The 20,572-nt window shown below is 32.9% G+C and overlaps 3 protein-coding genes across 3 annotated transcripts; all 3 read left to right on the top strand.

Annotated features, from left to right (window-relative positions):
* Window positions 1–3,130: 3,130 nt before the first annotated feature.
* Window positions 3,131–6,691, top strand: LOC143587608 (putative glucose-6-phosphate 1-epimerase). Its single transcript, XM_077068856.1, has 9 exons — window positions 3,131–3,296; window positions 3,911–4,256; window positions 4,344–4,418; window positions 4,880–4,936; window positions 5,033–5,196; window positions 5,276–5,410; window positions 5,506–5,608; window positions 5,687–5,786; window positions 6,338–6,691. The coding sequence occupies exons 2-9, from the start codon at window positions 4,083–4,085 to the stop codon at window positions 6,523–6,525; spliced, it is 996 nt and encodes a 331-aa protein (XP_076924971.1). The 5' UTR covers window positions 3,131–3,296; window positions 3,911–4,082; the 3' UTR covers window positions 6,526–6,691.
* Window positions 6,692–11,679: 4,988 nt separating this feature from the next.
* LOC143587598 (ethylene-responsive transcription factor CRF5-like) lies at window positions 11,680–12,676 on the top strand. Its single transcript, XM_077068846.1, has one exon. It carries the CDS (start codon window positions 11,766–11,768, stop codon window positions 12,540–12,542), a length of 777 nt encoding a protein of 258 aa, XP_076924961.1. The 5' UTR covers window positions 11,680–11,765; the 3' UTR covers window positions 12,543–12,676.
* Window positions 12,677–14,997: 2,321 nt separating this feature from the next.
* LOC143587597 (mitochondrial carrier protein MTM1-like) lies at window positions 14,998–20,555 on the top strand. The gene is made up of 10 exons (XM_077068844.1): window positions 14,998–15,370; window positions 16,623–16,697; window positions 16,777–16,899; window positions 17,712–17,771; window positions 18,402–18,572; window positions 18,647–18,743; window positions 19,709–19,803; window positions 19,886–20,035; window positions 20,204–20,262; window positions 20,367–20,555. The coding sequence occupies exons 1-10, from the start codon at window positions 15,200–15,202 to the stop codon at window positions 20,506–20,508; spliced, it is 1,143 nt and encodes a 380-aa protein (XP_076924959.1). The 5' UTR covers window positions 14,998–15,199; the 3' UTR covers window positions 20,509–20,555.
* Window positions 20,556–20,572: the final 17 nt, after the last annotated feature.

The following is a 20,572-nucleotide window of genomic DNA, read 5'->3' as shown; positions in this document are numbered from 1 at the left end:
TTGCCCACCCGAGAGCCCACACGTATATATATTATATGCGCGCACCGCAAGTAGGGCAATTACTATTACTATTACTACTTTATATAATTAAAAACTTTGGTGCCGCAAACGTGCTATCGGGCCACTTGGCGGCATCATAATGGTCCATATTTTTTTAGTTTGGTTATCATAACGAACATAATTGAAACTGACCAAAACCTCACTTTTTTTTGTTTAGTTCCAGTAGCATAATAAACCTCATGGAAAAATCGACCAAATTCACGCATACTCAGCACCTCAATGCCGGTTACTGACAACGCTCGGGTTTTACCAACGTGCAACTTTACAAACCGAGACCCCCCCCCCCCCAAATTGGTCATTGGTGCACCTCAATTTTTATATTTGTTCGTTTTTAGCTCATGTACCGTATCGCACGCAATGAAAACCAATTGAATTCGTGTCGAGTTACCGCCTCAATGCTCGAGCCTAACAACACTTAGGTTTTACCATAGTCCGGGTTTACCGACTAAATAAACATCGTTTTAAATATTTTGTTTTTTATATGTTAATTTGACGAAATAATGTTTTGGGTTTTAACACTCAAATTTTACAAGTATTGTGTATACCCTGACGAACGTAATGGATACCGGCCAAATTCATGTCGACCCACCATAGTAACGCTCGGGTTTTATCAACGCTTGGATCGCTACAATGGTGTTTTGCCAGCTACCCCGTCGCATTACGCCGAGTAAAAAAACTAGTTTTGTCTATTTAAATTGGAAAGTAATTTTTTGTGCAACATAATTTATTGATCCATACACCACAAAGTATAATTTATGAAGTAAATGGTAGAACATCTTGAAAATCCTATACTTATATATCAATTTTAATGGGGCATGTATGAATGATCCCGATTTTAAGGGGTATTTGGGATTCTTTATTTTACCTTCTTATAACTTTTCATTAAGTTAATAAGTTACAAAAGTATAACTTATGAAACTTTTCCTCTCACAATATAAGCAATCCCAAACACATTATTATATTTCAAAAAATTATAAGTTATAAATTAATGAAAATAAGCAACCCCAAACACCCCCTAAATTCATTTAACTCTTCTTACTTTTTCTGTTTTTTTACTCATTTAATCCGTTAAATAAATATAACAAAAGTTGTAATATTATAAAAGTTAATGGGTGAAATTAACCACGTTTAAATAATGAATATTTCTTACAAATTATTCACCTTTGTTGTATTCACGATACTAAAATCAAAATGCATATTTGTTTTACATAAAATAAATTGGTTGAAAGTTACGTATGTGGTCAATATATACAAGTTATATTAAAATTACATTTGATGAATTGGTTGCCCTAGGATTGACAACAAATTCATTTCTTGTGAATGATAAATACTCATCTATTAGTGTTTTATTAATCAACGAATTCAATGATTGATGCCATGTGTGCTACATTTTATACACTTCACATTTCTTTCCTTTTATAATAAGAACTAAAATTAGATAAACGATCCAAACACATGATTTGATGGTGACATTATTATCAACATGATGTTGATCGATTGGTTATTCGTCTATGAACTCAATCAAATATTCGTACGTAACCAATTTTAAATGGATCTAATAATACGTGGTTCTGGTTTATCAGTCAAGGCCTATTTCCGAATTTAGTTGAGTTTTAAATAAACGTAAGGAAATTAAAAAGTCCCAATGTTATCATAGAGGGACATAGATGAAATCCTTTAGGAACTTAAGAAGTATTATGTTTCATAAATAGTGATATTTATTAGTCACTTTTTAACTAATGTAAAGTGTATGTAGACACTTTGTTTTTTTTTTCTATTTTACACCCGTTTGCCAATTCAAAAACATTAGAAATTATTAAACACAATTTAAATTAAAGACCCTTGTTTTTGCTTAAAAACAAATTTAGTCCCCGGAATGCATAATGATAGAGATCTCATCAAGTAGGCGGTTTAGAATGACCAAAAATACGATTGAAGTTTACAATTTCTAATTATTTGCATATGAGATACCAATAGATACGTTTATCAAATAAAATTGATAAGAATAATTTTCAAGTTAATGTTTTTTTTTAAGATGAAAAGGTTCAAACTAAATTTCTTGAGCTTTTGGAATTGGTTTAACTGCCCCTATTCCGTCCCTATATCTACATATCTATTAAGGGTAGTGAGTGGCTAGTCGGGAACATGGAAATAGAAGGGTGATATGGCACCCTTTTTTCCTGAAAGTGAACACCGCCCACCACATCAGGATCGAGAAGAGAAGGTGAAGTGTTGTTGCCTTCACCGTTGAGGTTGATGGCTTGAGCGAGAGAGCTGGGGGGGGGGGGGGGGGCATTTGAAGACGTTGCTAGTTGGAAGATCTTAGAGCGACTCGCTTGGGGCTACTCTCACCAACCAAAGTCCGCGCCAAAATGAAATAAAATATATGATTATAATTGCTAACACATCTTTCAAACTCATTAACAAATGACTACCAGTATATCATAAATCAAATATTATCAACCACATAATCGAGTGAGAATCATATCAAGAGATTACCATATAATCAGTTCTTCCAATTCAGTTTAACTTTTAAAGGTCGACAGAGTGGTAAACACAACATTCTTTTTCAGGACATGACTCAAACTCGAATCTTGTTCTCATTGAAGTACACCTACTCAGCACAAACTGCAATTTACCAGTGATCCTGTTACCTTTCCTGGTACCAGTTATCATGGTTAAAACAAACCAAACCAAACCACCAACAAGTTATAAAAAAGTAAAAAGGGGTCTTAAAGTACTTAATGAGATAAACAAAGGGTACAATCAAACATTACACCTCATCTATTTATTATCACATCTTCATGGCCCATATGCCATCACTTGCAACCTCTTGATCCAGGTTCCTTCATCAAGTTGAATCCTTTTTGTCCCCTCACACGCAATTTAAATTTTTAAAAAAATAATAATAATCTAAGCAAACCTCAAAATTTTTATTTTTTATTATTTTTTTATTATTTTTATATAAATCTTGACCGTTTGCACCATTGTCATGTATTTCATGTATCTTACACGTCCTCCTTCATCTTCCCCAAGCAGATAAATAATTAGAAACTTTTCCTTCATTTTTGCTATTATATATTTTATTATGTTATTGCACATGTTTTCACAACCTTGCCTCTTGCCCCATGTTTCTTTATTCTTTATTGTCTAGTTATCTACCTACAAACAAAACTCCTTATGCTTATTTAAAGGTTCTTGATTTGAAGCTGCTTTGCACATCTCTAATAATCAATGTGAGTGAATCTTATTTATGGATTTTGTTAAAGGTTTGTGCTTTTTGTTGATGTTGTTGTTAAAGATTTAATTTTTTTTGCTTTAGCTTGTAGTTTGTGTGAGATTTGGATCCAAAATTTGAGGAATGTGTTTTCAAGATTTTGAATCTTGTTCTTTGTGTTCTTGAATTTAGGGAAAAAGCTTGTGGCTTGGAAATCCTAATTATTTGATTATTAAAGTTTTTTTTTTTGGATTGAATTTTGTGGGATTTTATTTTCATATAGGGATAAGGGTTTGTTTGTTTGATTATTGAATGTTGTTGATATCATGATATATTGATATGTATATGATAAATGGTAAATTTTTAAAGAATTATCATCAAATTCTTGGAAATTGTGAACTTGACTATGAGGTATTGTTTGAAGTATGAATTGTTTGACATTTCTGGTTAAAAGTATGATTTTTTTTTTATTTTTTTTGTTGAAATTTATGTAGAAAATGATGTATTTATTATTTTGTGGATTATAGTTAATAAAGTTTGAATCTTTGTTGAATCTTTTGAAATCTTGAATATTAGGTATAATAATATTCTTGCATCAAAATCTTGACTTTTCTTGACCTTATCTTTTACCAGGTGGTATGAAACTATGAATCCAAGCATTCGTTTTCGAAAACCGATGTGACGGAACGAGGGTCTAATTAGGAAAAATCACAATAAATAGTTTTCAAGGTTGTAAAGATTTTGAGTCAACAAGATCACAAAAAAATATTGTTTCAAAAGTTGACCACTTGGCATCATTTCTTGAATGATATCTGCATTTGGCACACTCGAAAAGTTTGATTATTTTAGACTTTGTGTGAACGAAAAAATGGGACACTCTGCAGCTGTTTGGGATTCCAAACTAGCCTTTGAAACAACAAAGGACTGGAATGGGATTGAGCAAATAGTGCTTCGGAACCCACAAGGAGCTTCGGCCAGGGTTAGTTTAGTAATTTCAAGAATTTTTGTTTATTTTCAAGAAAATGTTAACTTTATTTAATCTTCTTGTTTTTGGACATTTTTGCAGGTTAGCTTGCATGGAGGTCAAGTTACTTCATGGCGAAACGAAAGAGGCGAAGAGCTTTTGTTTATGAGTAGCAAGGTGTGACCTTCTTGCTTTAATTTGTGTTTTTGATTATAAATTTGCAAACTTTCAGTTAAAAAATTGATTAGAGAAAAAATGGAATACAATAATAGTTTTGGATCGTGAATCGATCAATTTTTTTCTTTATTCACGAAAACCGTTTTGAGCGTTTTTTGAGTGTTTTAGAATTTTTTGCCTTTAAGCGTTTTTGTTTTTTGCCTTTGAGCGTCTCACGTACCTATTGTACGTTAAGCAATTATTGTACAGTAACCTCACCCATGTGATGTGTACTTGTTTAATAATGCTTATTAGATTTTTGTATATATGTTAAATTAAGATTACAAAAACTGTTATTCACAAGAAAACAATATTAGAGATTCTAACTTCTAAAAACACTTTAGACTGTTTTTTAAAAATGCAGACTTGTTTTATTTTAATTAAATTATCATGCTTTATGTCATATGATGTTTATATGTTAGGGAATTCTTAAACACCCGAAGGCAATGCGAGGAGGTATTCCTATTTGTTTTCCTCAGGTATGTATATCAGTATATGGTGCCCGTGCATAATCCTGCGTTTCTCGGTCTAAAAAATGATATTAAATTAATATGTGTATGCACCTCTTAATGTAGTTTGGTAACTGTGATTCACTTGAGCAACACGGGTTCGCAAGAAACAAAGTTTGGGTGGTTGACGACGATGTTCCACCGCTTCCCGCCAACGATTCCAACTGGAAGTCTTTTGTTGACTTGCTTCTTAAACCGTCTGAAGAAGATCTCAAGTTTTGGCCACACAGGTTTGGCTTTTTACCCGTTTGACCTATTACCTTTTTTGACCTGTAACCGTAACTAGACTTTGATAATGTTTTTCCATAGCTTTGAGTTTCGTCTTAGAGTTTCACTTGGAATGGATGGAAACTTGACGTTAATATCTCGCGTTAGGAATGTAAACGGGAAGCCGTTTAGTTTCTCTTTCGCGTATCACTCGTATCTTTCAGTGTCTGACATAAGGTATCGGCCCCACGTGTTATATTTTTCATTATTTATATGAAATATTATAGTTTTTTTTTTTGTTTTTTTTTGTTTTTTTTTTTTGTGATTGATAGTGAAGTGAGGATTGAAGGACTAGAAACGATGGACTACTTTGACAACCTTTGTAAACGAGAGCGTTTTACGGAACAAGGAGATGCTATTACTTTTGAATCCGAGGTAAATGTTTCTACCTTTTGTGTTTTGTAAAATTTTATTTATAATTTGTATATTAAACACTTTGATTGTCTGTTTCAGATTGATCGTGTTTATCTTAGTTCTCCGAGTTGTGTTGCTGTACTTGATCATGAAAGGAAGCGTACATACGTGATAAGAAAGGAAGGGCTACCGGATGTTGGTAAGCAATTACCAGCTTTATCTATACTTTTGACTTTTTTGGTCAAACTTACTAATTTTTAAATTCAAAATAAATACAGATTTTGTTATAAGTTAAGGACCAACATTTTTTAACTGATAGCTGATGTTATCGAGTTTTAATATGACGTTGACTTTTTTAAAAATTATCTAAAGGACCAATATGAATGTCAAAGTTTTGATTTTTTGGGTTGACCTTGAAAGTCAAATATGTTAGTTATCTACTTTTCCAATAAGCATGGAAACATAACTTATATATCATGACTTTTAATTCTTGACGTATTTCGTGTCCTTAAAAAAATTGACCGATAGCATATTTGACTTTTGAGGTCAAACTGACTACGTTATAAATTCAAAACTGATACGAATCCTGTTACGGGTTCATGTAAAAAATATCTCTTTCTACAATCTTGTTATAAAGTTTTAACCTTTATCAAACTTCCCCTACAAAATTCAAAGTATAGTAGTCAGAATTTTTAAAACCGAGTTAAGTTTGACTCACAATATAACCTTTTGAAATTTATGCAAATGAAGTGGTGTGGAATCCATGGGACAAGAAATCAAAGGCGATGTCCGATTTCGGTGACGATGAATACAAGCAAATGTTATGTGTGGACGGTGCAGCGATAGAAAAACCGATTACTTTGAAGCCAGGTGAAGAATGGACGGGCCGGTTGGAACTTGCTGTCGTGCCATCGAGTTTTTGCAGTGAGGGTCTCTGATATTCAAATGAGGTTTCCTCTTGTAAGATACTGTTTTCCGGTTTCTTTTATATTTTGTTTTCAATATGAAAGTAGAATTTAGGTGTCAGTTTAAAGGTTTATAAGCTTTGTGTATTAATCTATGTTTAGGATTATCAGTAGCTATATATCTCATGTTTTTTTTTTTGGCAGCTAGTTTTCCTTTTTAATAAGATTTACAAATGTTATCGAAGGTAAATACACACATAGCTATGTATGTGTGAATATATGCATGTATATATATTTTTTAATAATAAGAATTAGGGTAATCTCTTAGATTTCGGGTGCCCCGAGCGAGTACTAAAAATAGGCCTTTATATATATTTTTCTCTTCATAGATGAATGATAGTTGTGATAACAGTAAACATACACAAAGTTAACCGAAAGATGAGACACTGTTAGTATTAACTAGAAGCGTGCAGTCAATGATCCTTGGCTCAGTTAGCAAACACATGCTAGTTGGGTTAAGTGTGAGGCGAGAGGATGTGACAGAGTTTGAACACGCATATGACAAGAATTTTACGAGAACTTCATGGGGTCCCGGTTCGATTCCAACAAGTGTGTGCCACTAATATGGAGAACTAGAGGTGCACACAGAATCCGGTTTGTACCCGATTTTGTAACCGGTTACTAACTGATATTAACCTTAACCGCCGGGTAGTAACCGGTTTATATTATTGATTTCAAAACCGGTTATAAACCGTTTAACTGATTTTTTTATTATTTTATTATAAATCAGATTTTTTCCGGTTATTAACCGGTCAAAACCGGTTACTACCCGACCTGAAAAACAGGTCTAGCCGGTTAATTCCCGTAAAAAGAATAACGGTGAGCATATTAACTGGTTCATGGTTAACCGGTTACCCGATTTGTGCACCTCTATGGAGAATAGTCAAAACTTCACTATTCTAGGATTAGAACTCATGTAAGGTGGATTGTATGCGAGTAGTAAGCCTCTCGAAGTCCTCAAGTTAGTAGTTGAACGAAAGCCGTTAAAAAAAACCAGAAACGTGTACTTGTTTAAGATAACATGGGATAGTTCATAGCCCCAAAAATGAATGCATGCTATTCCTCCTCGTATACTTACTTACAATTATCTTGTTGGAAAATAACTTGAACATAACTATACTTTAAAAAAACAACTGTTCGAGGTGTGCACACATCAACATTAATATATCCACTCGTTCACCTGCAGACTATAGTACAAATGTACTGCTTTTTTCTCCTTAAATGATTCTTGGAATGTAGATATTATAACTTTTCATATTCTTTAACTTTACATAGTATGCTTTACATTTTTACTACGGTCTCTATCATGGCCGGCTCAACAATTTAAAAGACTTAGAGCGAGACACAAAATTGAAACTGTTTTTGCCTAAAATATTTGTCCTAATAAACCAAGATACGTTGGTTGTTTTGGGAAGATACGAAGTAATACATTGCTTAAATAATTAAAATGAATCTTAAAGGGCACACGCTTCGTCTCTATATTCACCAAGATACAAATTCATATAACATTTACGGGCTATTTAGTAACATTGTGCTAAGCCATTAATATGCATGACTGATTACGAGGTTGCATCTGAAGTGTGTCATGCCTATTCCAATAGCCGGACATTTTTTATGTAAAATTTTAGCTAATCAAGTATTAAATTAGAAGCCCGTTTATGATGAGCTCAAAATCCATTTCACTAATCAGCAGCCCATTTGTTAGAAAAGACAAGCCCATTTTGTTAAGAATATTTAAGCATGTAAGTATGTAACCTCTCTCATGTTTCAAATGGAAAAAGAAAAGGTTAAACCTAAAAAAAATATCCTCTTGAACTCCAAAGCCGACCTGTGAACTTCGGCCAACGATCGACAATCCACCGCACCACCTTGTTGCTTAACCGCTAACCTCTGATGACGAAGCATGACTGAAACACCAGGAAATGCGGAATTGCAAAATTGAATGGATGACGCCTATACAAACGACGATTGCATTTTTTGTTGCATAGAAAACTAATTTTTAAGAATATTTTGATTGAGTATGTAATTAATTTAAAAAATGAAAGCCCATGAACCAACTATAGATAGTTTTGTTTTCTTTCCATTTTCTAATGGCGTCGTTTTGTATAAATTAAATAACAATATACTTTTTACATACAGTTTTTCATGATTGTATTTTATTTATGTGAGCTATTCGTACTTGCACCAAAATATCGGACGTTAAGACAAGAGACACACAACATTGAAAAAACCGACCTTAATGAACAGTTTTTGGACACGTCCATGCTCTTAAGTAATATAAATAATAATGTTATTATTTTTATAAATAAATGAATAAAGTTATATGATTAATGGATCCATCTAATACTTTATAAACACTGTCCAATTAAACCTTCTATAAAAAATCTGATTTAACTTTTAAAATAATTACCCCACATATAAAGTTGAAAAGAAAACATAAACTTTGCACGCTTACATATTATGTTTGGTTGTTTGAAAGCAAAAGCTACTTATCACACTAACGCCGTTAAGTGGGTCTTATTTTATATATTTTATTTATAAATGTGCTTGGGGCCCAAGTTTCGCACCTTCTACAAGTCAACCCTTGTGAAAAGTTATTTATGATTTTATTAATTAACCAAATATAGATACATCAAACATACAGATATTTTTAGCCTTTTAGGAGTCGAAACAATTCAGCTGATTGAATGACAAAAGCGATGGTTAAAATAAATTATTAGTTCTAACTTAAATGTTAAAGCATATGCTAAAAGACTGTATAAAATCATGATTTGTTCTCATTTAACATATGATGCTAATCAAACTTAAATAAAAAAGGAAATTGCAGGTATCTATCTCTTACTCTTTCTAAATTTTTGTGAGAAATAAAATAACTTAAATTATTAGTTTTTATCAATGATTAAAGAATTTTTTTTTCAAAAATCTTCTTGAGTTTGTAATGTTCAAGAATTTAAAAAAAATTAAGAATTTTTTTTTTTAGAATTTTTTCGGTTGCAACATACTTAAGTCGTTAGGTGACTAGGTTCATTTGTTCTTTTGGATGTGTTTGTTTTGATGTCTCATCTTTTTGAACGTGTTGGCGTATGTACAGGTGGGTCTAGCGGCTCGCTAGATTTTATTTAAATATAATAGTTTTTGTTGGTCGTTCAAAAAAAAAGTTTGTAATGTTCAAGGTCATAACCAGTCTCTTATTTCATGTACGTACTTACATAACATGTGTAGGTTATTTAAACAAACACGCAATTTCTTATAATCCGAGAAGTTGGTCTGGTGGTAAAAGATATGTCCTCTTTTAGTGGAGACGCATGCTCTATTCTCACTTGGGCCAATTCGAAGGATATCTAGGTGAAGAGATGAATCAGGGCTTTAATCCCAGGTTCGAACCAGACAGGGGGGGCGATGGTTTACGGATTCCATCCGTTTTCCGTGCGTTAGGGGGTATAGTCTCACGGCGGTCGAGAAGTCGACTTTGGATATAGCATCAAAAGAGTAGGTTTACACGTGAGATTCTTTGTATTTTATACATGACTTCTATAGTGTTATGAAGTAATTAAAGTATAAAATATTTGTGAAAAAATGTTGTTAAAATTTAATTAAAAGTAGGTAAATATCACAACTACCTGTATATTAAAAAAAATTAGTTAGGTTAGTGATAAAGCTAGTAAGCATTTAAATTATCAATAAGCACATAGTCTCTTGGTGAGCAAGTAAAATAATAAAACAAATCATCATAATCGAGAAAGAAAGATAACTATCAGTGACAGTAAGGATATAATGCCTTGGTGAGAAAGGAACGTAATAAAGTTAAAAATGATATTAAAAATCATTTGATATTACGGAATATAAAAAATTCTAGAAATTAATCAAGTTATTCATTGTATTTTTATCATTGTAGATGTTACACGTTTGTAACTAAGAGCAGAACACTAAATTTATAGAATATAATGTTTGCTTATACCAAAAATAAATTATATCACTTAGTAATTTATTGGAGTACATGTGAAAAAATAATCAATGAGAATAAACTCAAGGGTTAAGTTATACTTGCTATGTTAAATGGTATGACTTATTTGAGTCGTTTTCCTTCATTCGTCACGTCTGCGTTACTTCAGTTTTTTTTTATCATTTAACGTCACATTTCAACCCCTAATACAGGTCATTTTTCTCATTCTCCATCATTCCATTATTTAATAATATAAAGAATTTAAAAGAAAAAATAAAAATAAAAAAAATTGTGATCGTCTCTCTCGCCCTCACTCTTTGAAATGAGGTGCCTGACGACGGTCAGTTCCTTCATTTCACTATTCAAATGAGGAAGTGGCGAGTGGCGTTTAAATGAGATCATTGGGAAAGTGTGTGCCATGTAGAACCCGTGGGGATGCCTAAGTGTGAGGTAATGTGATGCATCAGAATTCGAACCACGCATGTGACAAGAATTTTATAGGAATCTCCTAGGAATCCTCGTTTGATTCTAACAAGTGTATGTCACTAACAAAGAAATACAACAATGTTCTTGGAGTGAAACTCGGTTAATTAGTTGGCTTGTGTGATTGTAACTTATATCACTATGATATTTTACTCAATATAACACTAACTTTACAATTTCTTTAATTTTTACCTTTGTAACTAGGTAGATATATGAAACGTAACACATTAAAAATCACAATAAATAAAATAAAAACAAAAGTTACACATTAAATAAAATTCTAAATGCATGGTAACTTTCAGTGCAAGCAACCACAAATTTGACGTTACTTTTCACAAAACATTTTCCATATAAAAATTCTCAAAAGAAGCAAACATAGTTATTTATTTAGTAACTATATATATCAATACAATCTTACTATAATTAAAAAAAGTTACATCAAATGTCAATAACTCAGTCCATATATATATAAAAAGATCTTCCTACAAATTCTCTTAAATATTAACACTCATTCAAACTTCAAACTTATTGACATAATATCATATTAATAATATTAATATTAATATTATTATTATTATTATTATTATTATTATTCACTCCCTCCATTTTAGCTTCTACCGTTTTTCCTTCTTATTAGGCGAATATTAATCTCCTTAACACACTCATTCAATCCCATAGTCCTTTTATTTCACATGTGAAAATGGAGGTAAAGTTCAAAATTGATCATGCCCTCATCACCAAATTACATCAACCCGAAGCCGATTCACCGAAAACCGTAACGATTTCGATGACGGATCGTTACGCGACCGATTCGTCTAGCGATGAAGATACTCGGAGAGTTAAAAAGTATGTTAGTGTGATCAAGTTTGAGAAAAATGATGTGAAGAAAAAACAAATTCGCCGAAAAAAAGAACCGGTGGAGAATGGTGAAAGGAAGTTTAGGGGAGTCCGGAGACGTCAGTGGGGCCGGTGGGCCGCGGAAATTCGTGATCCGCGAAGGGGAGTTAGGGTTTGGTTGGGGACTTATGATACTGCTGAGGAGGCGGCGTTGGTTTATGATCGTCGAGCTATTGAGCTTCGTGGATCAAAAGCTCAGACGAACTTTTTAACGCCGCCTCCCGAGGCGGTATCAGTACCCGCACCGGAGGTGATTATATCACCTCCTGTGTATGAGCAATGTTCTGGCAAAGAACAGGAACTGCAGTCTTTGCCCGAACATTCCTCACCTATCTCTGTTTTACGGTTTGGTAAAACAGAGGGGCCATTTAAGAGCCTGGACATGGTGCAGGAAGTGGGCCCTGTCCAGGACCAGGAACCGGCAGGATCAAGTGACACGGTTGGCACGGTCCCATTTTCGGATGATTGTTTCGATTATTATTCGAATAATTTCGAAAACGATTTCTTCGAATTTCGGATACCGTCTCCGGTGATATTCGAAGAGACTAATTTTACGGACGAAATGGGTGTCAGGTCAAGACAGATGTTTTCGGGTTTGGATGATGATATCGAATCATCGGTATGTGATGTGGATAGTTTCTTCCAAGATCCTTTGGTTGAAGAATGATGAAATTAATTTTAATTAATTGTTAGTAAGTTATGGAATCTGTTCATGATTAGTTAACCGTTTTGATTTAGAAGCTAAGCTGCTCGTGTATTTTGATTTAATGATCATGGAAAATAATCTTTTTAGTTTAATTGAAAATATTTTAACGTATAAATTATTAAATATCTTTTAATGTTGATTGTGTTATCTATTATATCATGGTTGTAAGCAGTCGCTGATTACTCAACGAGTAATTCCCGAGTACTCCTCGACTAGGCCGAGCACTTACCGAGTACTCCCCCGACTAAGACGGAATATTCACAACTCATTAGTCGATCGAGTTAGCAACGTCCAGTAATTTCTGCAACCATGTTTTAAATTATATTAATGTTGTCACCTCGAAGTAATTTAGTTGTTTGTTTATATATTCTTATAATCAAATTAGACGATCCTTTGACAATTTACAAAAGTTAAAACCTGGTTATAAAGAATAAATAAAATAAAATAATATGTGTATAAATTACCATGCTAAGACCATCGCCAATGAATCCGTGACTGATGACATCCCTTTGCTTACATGGCAACGCCCACACGAAGGGCTGCATTAGTGGGTTGAGTGCCAAAGGGATTTGTCTGTAGAGAAAACACGTCTAAACGGATTTTTAACACACCATACAATTTCGTAACCCCTAAGTGTACATCATCGTACAATTTTAGTTTCTGTTTGACTTATCAAGTTCTTACGAACCAAGGAGAAATACAATAAGGATATCGAAACAAACACTGGCAGAAATTAAGTTCTTAAATTATTTGTATTTGTTATTTTTTATCTTCATTTTTTCAGCCATGCCAAATTTGGATAACTCTTGCTTAACCACTGAGGAAGATTGGAAAAAGTATGTCGGTATCAGGAGGCGAAAGTGGGGAGAGTTTGCGGCTGAAATAAGAGATCCCGAGCAGGGTAGGCGTGTATGGCTAGGAACTTTTAAGTCACCAAAACATGCTGCTTTGGTTTATGATCAAGCCGCTTATAAGTTTTACGGGTCTCAAGCTGTCCATAATTTCCCACGTAAGTTCATCCGCAATAATGCAAAGGCCGAGTCTACTCGTCGTTACAGTTATGTTTATAGTGGTTTGTGGTGGTTTGGCCTTCTTGTTCTTGGGGTGATCCTAGCATGGCTTGTTGATAAATCAATTTTAAAAGTTAAGTAGATTGTTTGAATGTTATCTGAATATTTTCTTAATATTTAATTGTTAATCGTATGATTATTTGAATAGTACCTTATGTTAATGTTAATCTTCTGATTGTTTGAATATTTGTATATTTATCTTTTTTTATCTCTTCATTTTATTAAAGATTGCTTGCATATCAAGATTAATTTTTCATGAATGCATATCAAGATCTTTTATAGTATGAACAAAATCATAACCTAATGACTCATTGAGTAATTCATTAACAACATGATCAATTTAGTTTTAAAAGTCCTGTTTTAACTAGGTATATGTATAAATTCAATTATCAGCATAGGTTTTAAAATTCCTATTTTTAAACAAACCAATTAGATAATTTGTGCAGATAATTCTAAAAGTAATAATAGCACAACAGTGTCATGAGATTTTTCTTAACGTCACAAGTGCACCTCAAATGCATTGCATTGAGTTTGATTTTAAATGTAACTTAGCATTAACAATCAAGTTGGTTGATTACGTGCAAAGTACTCATATGTATCAAGTTACTCGTATATATATAAAATTAATTGTTCACACCTAAGTTTTACCCCTAACAATAAAATTTGATTAAATGAAATTTATCAATATGTACAATGCTAACAACCAAAATGTGTAACGGAGACTTCATGAGCGTCATCACCATGCCACATCAACCTTTAACACCATCAACACAATTACACAAACCCTAAGGAGGCGCTTTAATATGGTTTTCGTCAAAGCTTTTACGAAAAGAAGATTATAAGAGCGTGGATCTGTGAGGCCATCTTAAAACCAACCAATCACACATTTTTTAGTTAAAATCACTACCATCATGTGAAAAAAAGTAATTTAATTAAATCCTTATTGTACAACTTAAACAATAACTTGTACGACCACTAGTTGTGGGCCTTCAACAAGGGAGTGGTAACGGGGATTTAACACTGTGCCGGGGCGTTAAGGCTCAGGCGATGAACAAAAAATGGTAACGTGATATCAAGGCTTTAACAAGGAAATGATAAGGTTCAAATGCTTTTACAAGGAAATGGTGAACCTTTAGCACGGTAACAAGACTTTAAACCGTAACACGATGTTAAACAGACGTGTTAATTAATCTTAAATTGTTTATATGCCGTGCCGTGCCGTGCCGTGCCGTGCCGTTTTATCTTTAATGTTAAAAAGTTAAAACCCGCCCCTAAACGTCTTAGGAATATATTTGAAGGATAATATGTTGCTTGGTTCTACGCAACGAATCTCTAGACTCCTCTATCTGACTCACACACACCGCCTTGATGACGCAACCAACACCAAATCATCATTTTTCTTCTTTTAGACATTTTATCAAACACTTGATATGCATCCACATCACACACCTCACAACCATTAACAATCACTGCAATCCAATCCAATAAACACATGCTTAACGAATTAAACACGTCAAGATCATCATCTCGAGTTCAATTCTACATAATATGTCTAATCAAGGGCAATTGAATAATAATAATAATAATAATAATAATAATAATAATAATAATAATAAGATGACGTCTGATTTCAAATTGAGTTTACCGGAGAGATCATTATCCGCCGCCGGTGCGGCGTTTATATCTGCTATCATAGTTAACCCTCTCGACGTCGCCAAGGTACTCACTTTCACACAAATTTGGAAATTAATTGACTTGATACGATCGTAGGCCTGCAAACGATTCATGGAACTGTTTGTCAACTGTTCCCCGGGAAGTGAGATTATGTTTGTTTAATTAAATGAGCACGTTTTGTTCGCTCATTTATGTTTGTGAACGTTCATTTATGTTTGTTCGTTTAAATTTTAATAAACACATCAGTAGTTATATTTATATATGATGCATGAGCATCCGGTCCATTAAGTCGGCCCGGCCCAACCCAACTGTTTATTTTTGTTTATAAATATGGTTGTTAGGTCTTTTGTTTATTCAGTTGATTGTTTTTGAATTAAAGATTGTAAGCTTTTAAGCTTGTTCACCGAATCTTTTGGTTTGAATCGTTTGAATGAAATCATTGTGTTCTTGAGCCATTTAATTGCTAGTCAAAACTGCATCAATATAAATATAAACATAAAAGGGGCTCATTTGGTTATTTTTGTATGTTCATTTGTGCTGTTTTATGTTTGTTTAATTATGTTAGATTTAGTTTGTTTGTGTCTAATGCTCGTTTAGGTTTTAAATGAACGAATACGAACATGCCCATTTTCTTAATGAACGACCATGAACACAAAAAAATGTTCGCTTTTTGTTTGTTTGTGTCCGTTGTTCATTTAGGTTTTAAACGAACGAATACGAACATGCCCATTTTCTTAATGAACGACCATGAACACAAAAAAGTGTTCGATTACATGTTCGAGTTCGTGTCTATGCAGTTAATGCGGAAAAATATCATATATCAGTTAAGGACCGATATTTGAGATATCGGTTATCGTGGTGGGATATCGGTGATTTTAATATAATGCAGAATTTATATATATATATATATATATATAGCAGTTTAACACTAACAATTTAGAATACTCTCCTACCATTAACGAATTAACCTTTTGCAACTTACAAAACGCTAACAATTGTAGCAAGTAGGAACTGTTTAAGACTAAAAACACTAACATTAAGTACTGAAAATTGACAATTAAGACTTTAAACTGATATCAGTCAATATTGTTGATTTTATCGGCACCGATATTCTGCTAGAGCCTAGAGGTCCGATAACCGCAATAGCACCGATATTGACTGCATAGGTTCGTGTTTGGTTAAAGTTAAATGAATGAACACGAAGATTCCCCGTTTGTGTTCGTTCGGTTAGTTTAAAGGCCTGGCGGAACGAAATATTCTGTTATTATCATGTGTTGCAATTACTCGAATTTTGCAGACAAGGTTACAAGCTCAGGCTGCTGGTGTTCCATATCAGAATCTATACTCTACATGTCACTTTGAATCGGAAACGGTATATTAAATCTTCATTTTTCTGTGATGTAGTAATAATAGTTAAAAAAAATTTAAAATTTGCTTGTTTTGTTTATCAGATGTTAGCAGACACCAGATGTTTTCCATCATGCTACCGATCAGTACTCGGTGAACCGCCTTGTAATCCACAGGCTTCTCAGTATAAGGGCACTCTAGATGTCTTCAACAAAGTTATTAATCAGGTTTGTTAGATCACATACATAATGCATTACCTAGTATTATTACCATAATGTAAAAAAAAATGGAGTTTTTTTTTTTAATTATTAATGCACAAAAAGACTAATTTCCCCTCATTATTATTATTATTATTATTTATTATTATTATTATTAATTTACAAAGACTATTAGTTATTATTTATTACTAATTACTCCGTATTATTAATGTGAGAAAGAGAGCAAAAGAGAGTGTTATATTTAATACTAGTTTGAGGCCCATGTACTACTCGAGTAGTTCTTGAAAATACAATATTTAATAAATAATCAGTATACAAGAAACAATAAACCCCTTAAACACTATTAATACAGTCGTTGTACAATAGTCGATAAAACAATTTTAAAGTAAAGATAATTATAAAGATCAAACGTTTGAAAAAAAAGGAAGTAAATATTAAATTAACAAATTTTGAAGCATAAATTTTAAGAATGGTAACTATTATTTTACTATTATAAATTTGTTAAAAAAGATGAGGTTTAATGTAGGAGTGAAAAGTGGCAAAACTTATAGCCTTTTATTAGAGAGTATAGATTTTTCTGGTTTTTATTTTTTGTTTTAAAAGTGTAAAAAAGACTAATTTGCCCTCATGTGGGGTCTATGTGACCAAATTCACGATAAAAAATAACCGGGTTAGGGTCAAAGAACGTGACTTGCAAGATTTGTTAACACAAAGTACAAATCCCGTCAATTTTAAAGGCAAATAACAGTTTGTGAAATTTGCTATAAACATAAAGGACGGTTTCGTAATTTACTTTATTATTATTAAATATTAATGTACAGGAAGGATTTGCGCGACTTTGGAGAGGCACTGGTGCAAGTTTAGCATTGGCAGTGCCCACAGTAAGTGTGCTGTTTGATTTTAGCTGTTCGGTTTCAACAGTTAATTCGGGAAAATTGGTTAGTTATAGCTAGGGGTGGCAAATGTGACCCATTGGGTTGAATGGGTTGTATATAATGGGTCAAACTAAAAAAAGAAAATGATTGAAACGGGTCAAAACGGGTTGACATTTCTTGAAGGTTTTTTTTTTTATGGAACGAGAAAACGAATGAAACTTTTTAGTACTTTTACTTTTTTAGTTTTTGATTTATATTTCGAGTTATGATTTTTTAATTATTTTTTTGGATTTTTTATTGAGGGGTTTTTGAAATGGGTCAAAATGGGTTGAGATTTCAAAAACCCCTCATTAAAAAATTCAAAGAAAATAATTAAAAAATTATAACTTGAAATATAAATCAAAAACTAAAAAAGTAAAAATACTAAAAAGTTTTTCTCTGTTTTTCTCGTTCCATAAAAATAAAAATAAAAAAATAAAAAAAACTTGAGAAATCTCAACCCGTTTCAATCATTTTTTTTATTAGTTTGACCCATTCTGACCCATTATATACATTTTAATATAACTCATTTAACCCATGGGTCACATTTGCCACCCCTAGTTATAAGTTAATTAAAACTGTATGTATTTTTATTAGGTTGGTATCTACATGCCCTGTTACGACATATTCAGAAACTATATGGAAGAGTACACTGCAAAAAACGCTCCAAGCATGACACCTTATGTCCCGCTAGTTGCGGGTTCTGTTGCTCGGTCTTTAGCTTGTGTTACTTGTTACCCGGTTGAACTTGCAAGAACCCGTATGCAGGTAGTGTTAAGCTTTAGTTTCAAAGCTCGTGACCCGAATTTTCAAATAATATTATTCTCGTTGTTGAGTGATAGGCGTTTAAAGATGGGAAGCAAGGTACAAAGCTTCCTGGAGTGTTGAAGACACTAGTTGGAGTGTATGTAGACACGGGCACAAAGAAATTTAATAGCTGTAAGTTATTTGTCTAGATGGTAATATTAGCGGCTCGGGTAACAGGTAAAAACAGGTTTGGTTGATCCAGTATTCCAGTTTGAATATAGCATTACTATGATTATATATATAGGGTCAAGTTATTCTACAAAGGGAAACAAAAATGAGAAGGATGAGAAGGATTTCTAGCCACATAAAAAAACCCTTCAAAAAAATTTTAAAAAAATTAATAAAAAAATCATAACTCAAAATCTAATAGAAAGACAAAAAAAGTAAAAACACAATGTTTCCATCGTCTTTCTCGTTCTAAAAAAAAACACAATGGTGTGTGAAAAGACGTCTTTTTGTTTATCGTTGTGTTTTTGGTTTATTTTCGTCATTGATTGTCTTTTTTCATTGACATTATGTCTTTTTTTCTTTATATTGTGTTATATTACTCAACATTGTGCTATATTATGTTCGGCATTGTGTTATATTTTGCGATTTATTGTGTCTTTTTTTAGTTATAACTGTGTCTTTTGTTCATTTTCGTCATTGTGTCTTTGATCTCGGCATTGTGTCTTTTCGTCAAATTCTTTTTTATTTTTTTGTATGTTTTTATTATTTTTTTTGAACGGGAATGATGGTGGAAACATTTTAGTTTTTTAATTTTTTTCGTTTTTTATTTATATTTTGAGTTATGATTTTTTTTTTGAATTTATTTTAAGGGGTTTTTTGTGTGATCACAAATCCTTCTCACACTTCTCATTTTTGTCTCCCGTTGTATTTTAACTTTACCCCTGGTTTGAATATAGCATTACTACAATTATATCATGTCGCTTTAATATTTTGAATATAACATTATAGGAGTAGATAGTAGTAAACGCTTATTAAACTTTTGAGTGAATTTTAAAGCGGACAACAGTGTGATATGTTTTCTTTGTACCGAATTTCCCATTTGACCCGATATTAATAAGGTATCATACAATGGGTTGAAATTGTTACAGCGTTTAGTAACTTTCGGCTTTTATGGACTGGCCTCGGAGCACAGCTATCACGTGACGTTCCATTTTCTGCGGTTTGCTGGGCTACACTTGAACCAGTAAGACAAAAGTATTAAGAGCTTCAAAAGATGCAAAAAGTGTTACTTATGTTATGTACTTATATTATTATCTTTCCTGCAGATTAGGAGAGGATTACTACGTATGTCCGGTGACGAAAGTAACGCTGCAACAATTATTGGCGCAAACTTTGCAGCGGGTTTTGTTGCAGGAAGCCTTGCGGGGGCCACTACATGCCCGTTAGACGTGGCAAAAACTCGTCGGCAAATAGAGGTACCGATGACTAAATCAACCGTAAAACATGTTCATTAGAATGGAATAGATTCATAGAATACGTTTATGTTCGAATTCTAGATTAGTTAGTTACTTATGTTTGACTCGGACGTTTGACTTCCAGATTAGTTAGTTACTTATGTTTTGACTTGCACTTTTAACTTTCAGAAAGATCGTGTCCGGGCATTGACGATGACCACAAGACAAACACTAGTTGAGATATGGCGGTATGTATTACTTGCTCACTTGATTGATTTGTTTCAGTTTTTTTAATTATGTTAATTAGGAGCTTGACAGTTTGACAAAATGAATGGTTATGCTCATGAAACAGGGATGGAGGGATAAAAGGACTATTCACAGGAGTCGGCCCTCGTGTAGCACGTGCGGGCCCGTCAGTGGGGATCGTAGTGTCTTTCTATGAAGTCGTTAAGTATGTTCTCTATAACAGAAGACATCGCCCACGTGAAAATTAGAACAATCATTTAGCCTAATGAAATATAGATTTGAATACTTTAATAATATCTTAGTTAGTTTAGG

The sequence above is a fragment of the Bidens hawaiensis genome, unplaced genomic scaffold (genome assembly GCF_021521415.1).
Source record: "Bidens hawaiensis isolate Kalapana, Puna unplaced genomic scaffold, B.hawaiensis_p1.1 tig00035603_1, whole genome shotgun sequence".
Classification (NCBI taxonomy): domain Eukaryota; kingdom Viridiplantae; phylum Streptophyta; class Magnoliopsida; order Asterales; family Asteraceae; genus Bidens; species Bidens hawaiensis.
The sequence above is the reverse complement of the archived record's forward strand: the minus strand, read 5'-3'. Positions and strand labels throughout refer to the sequence as shown.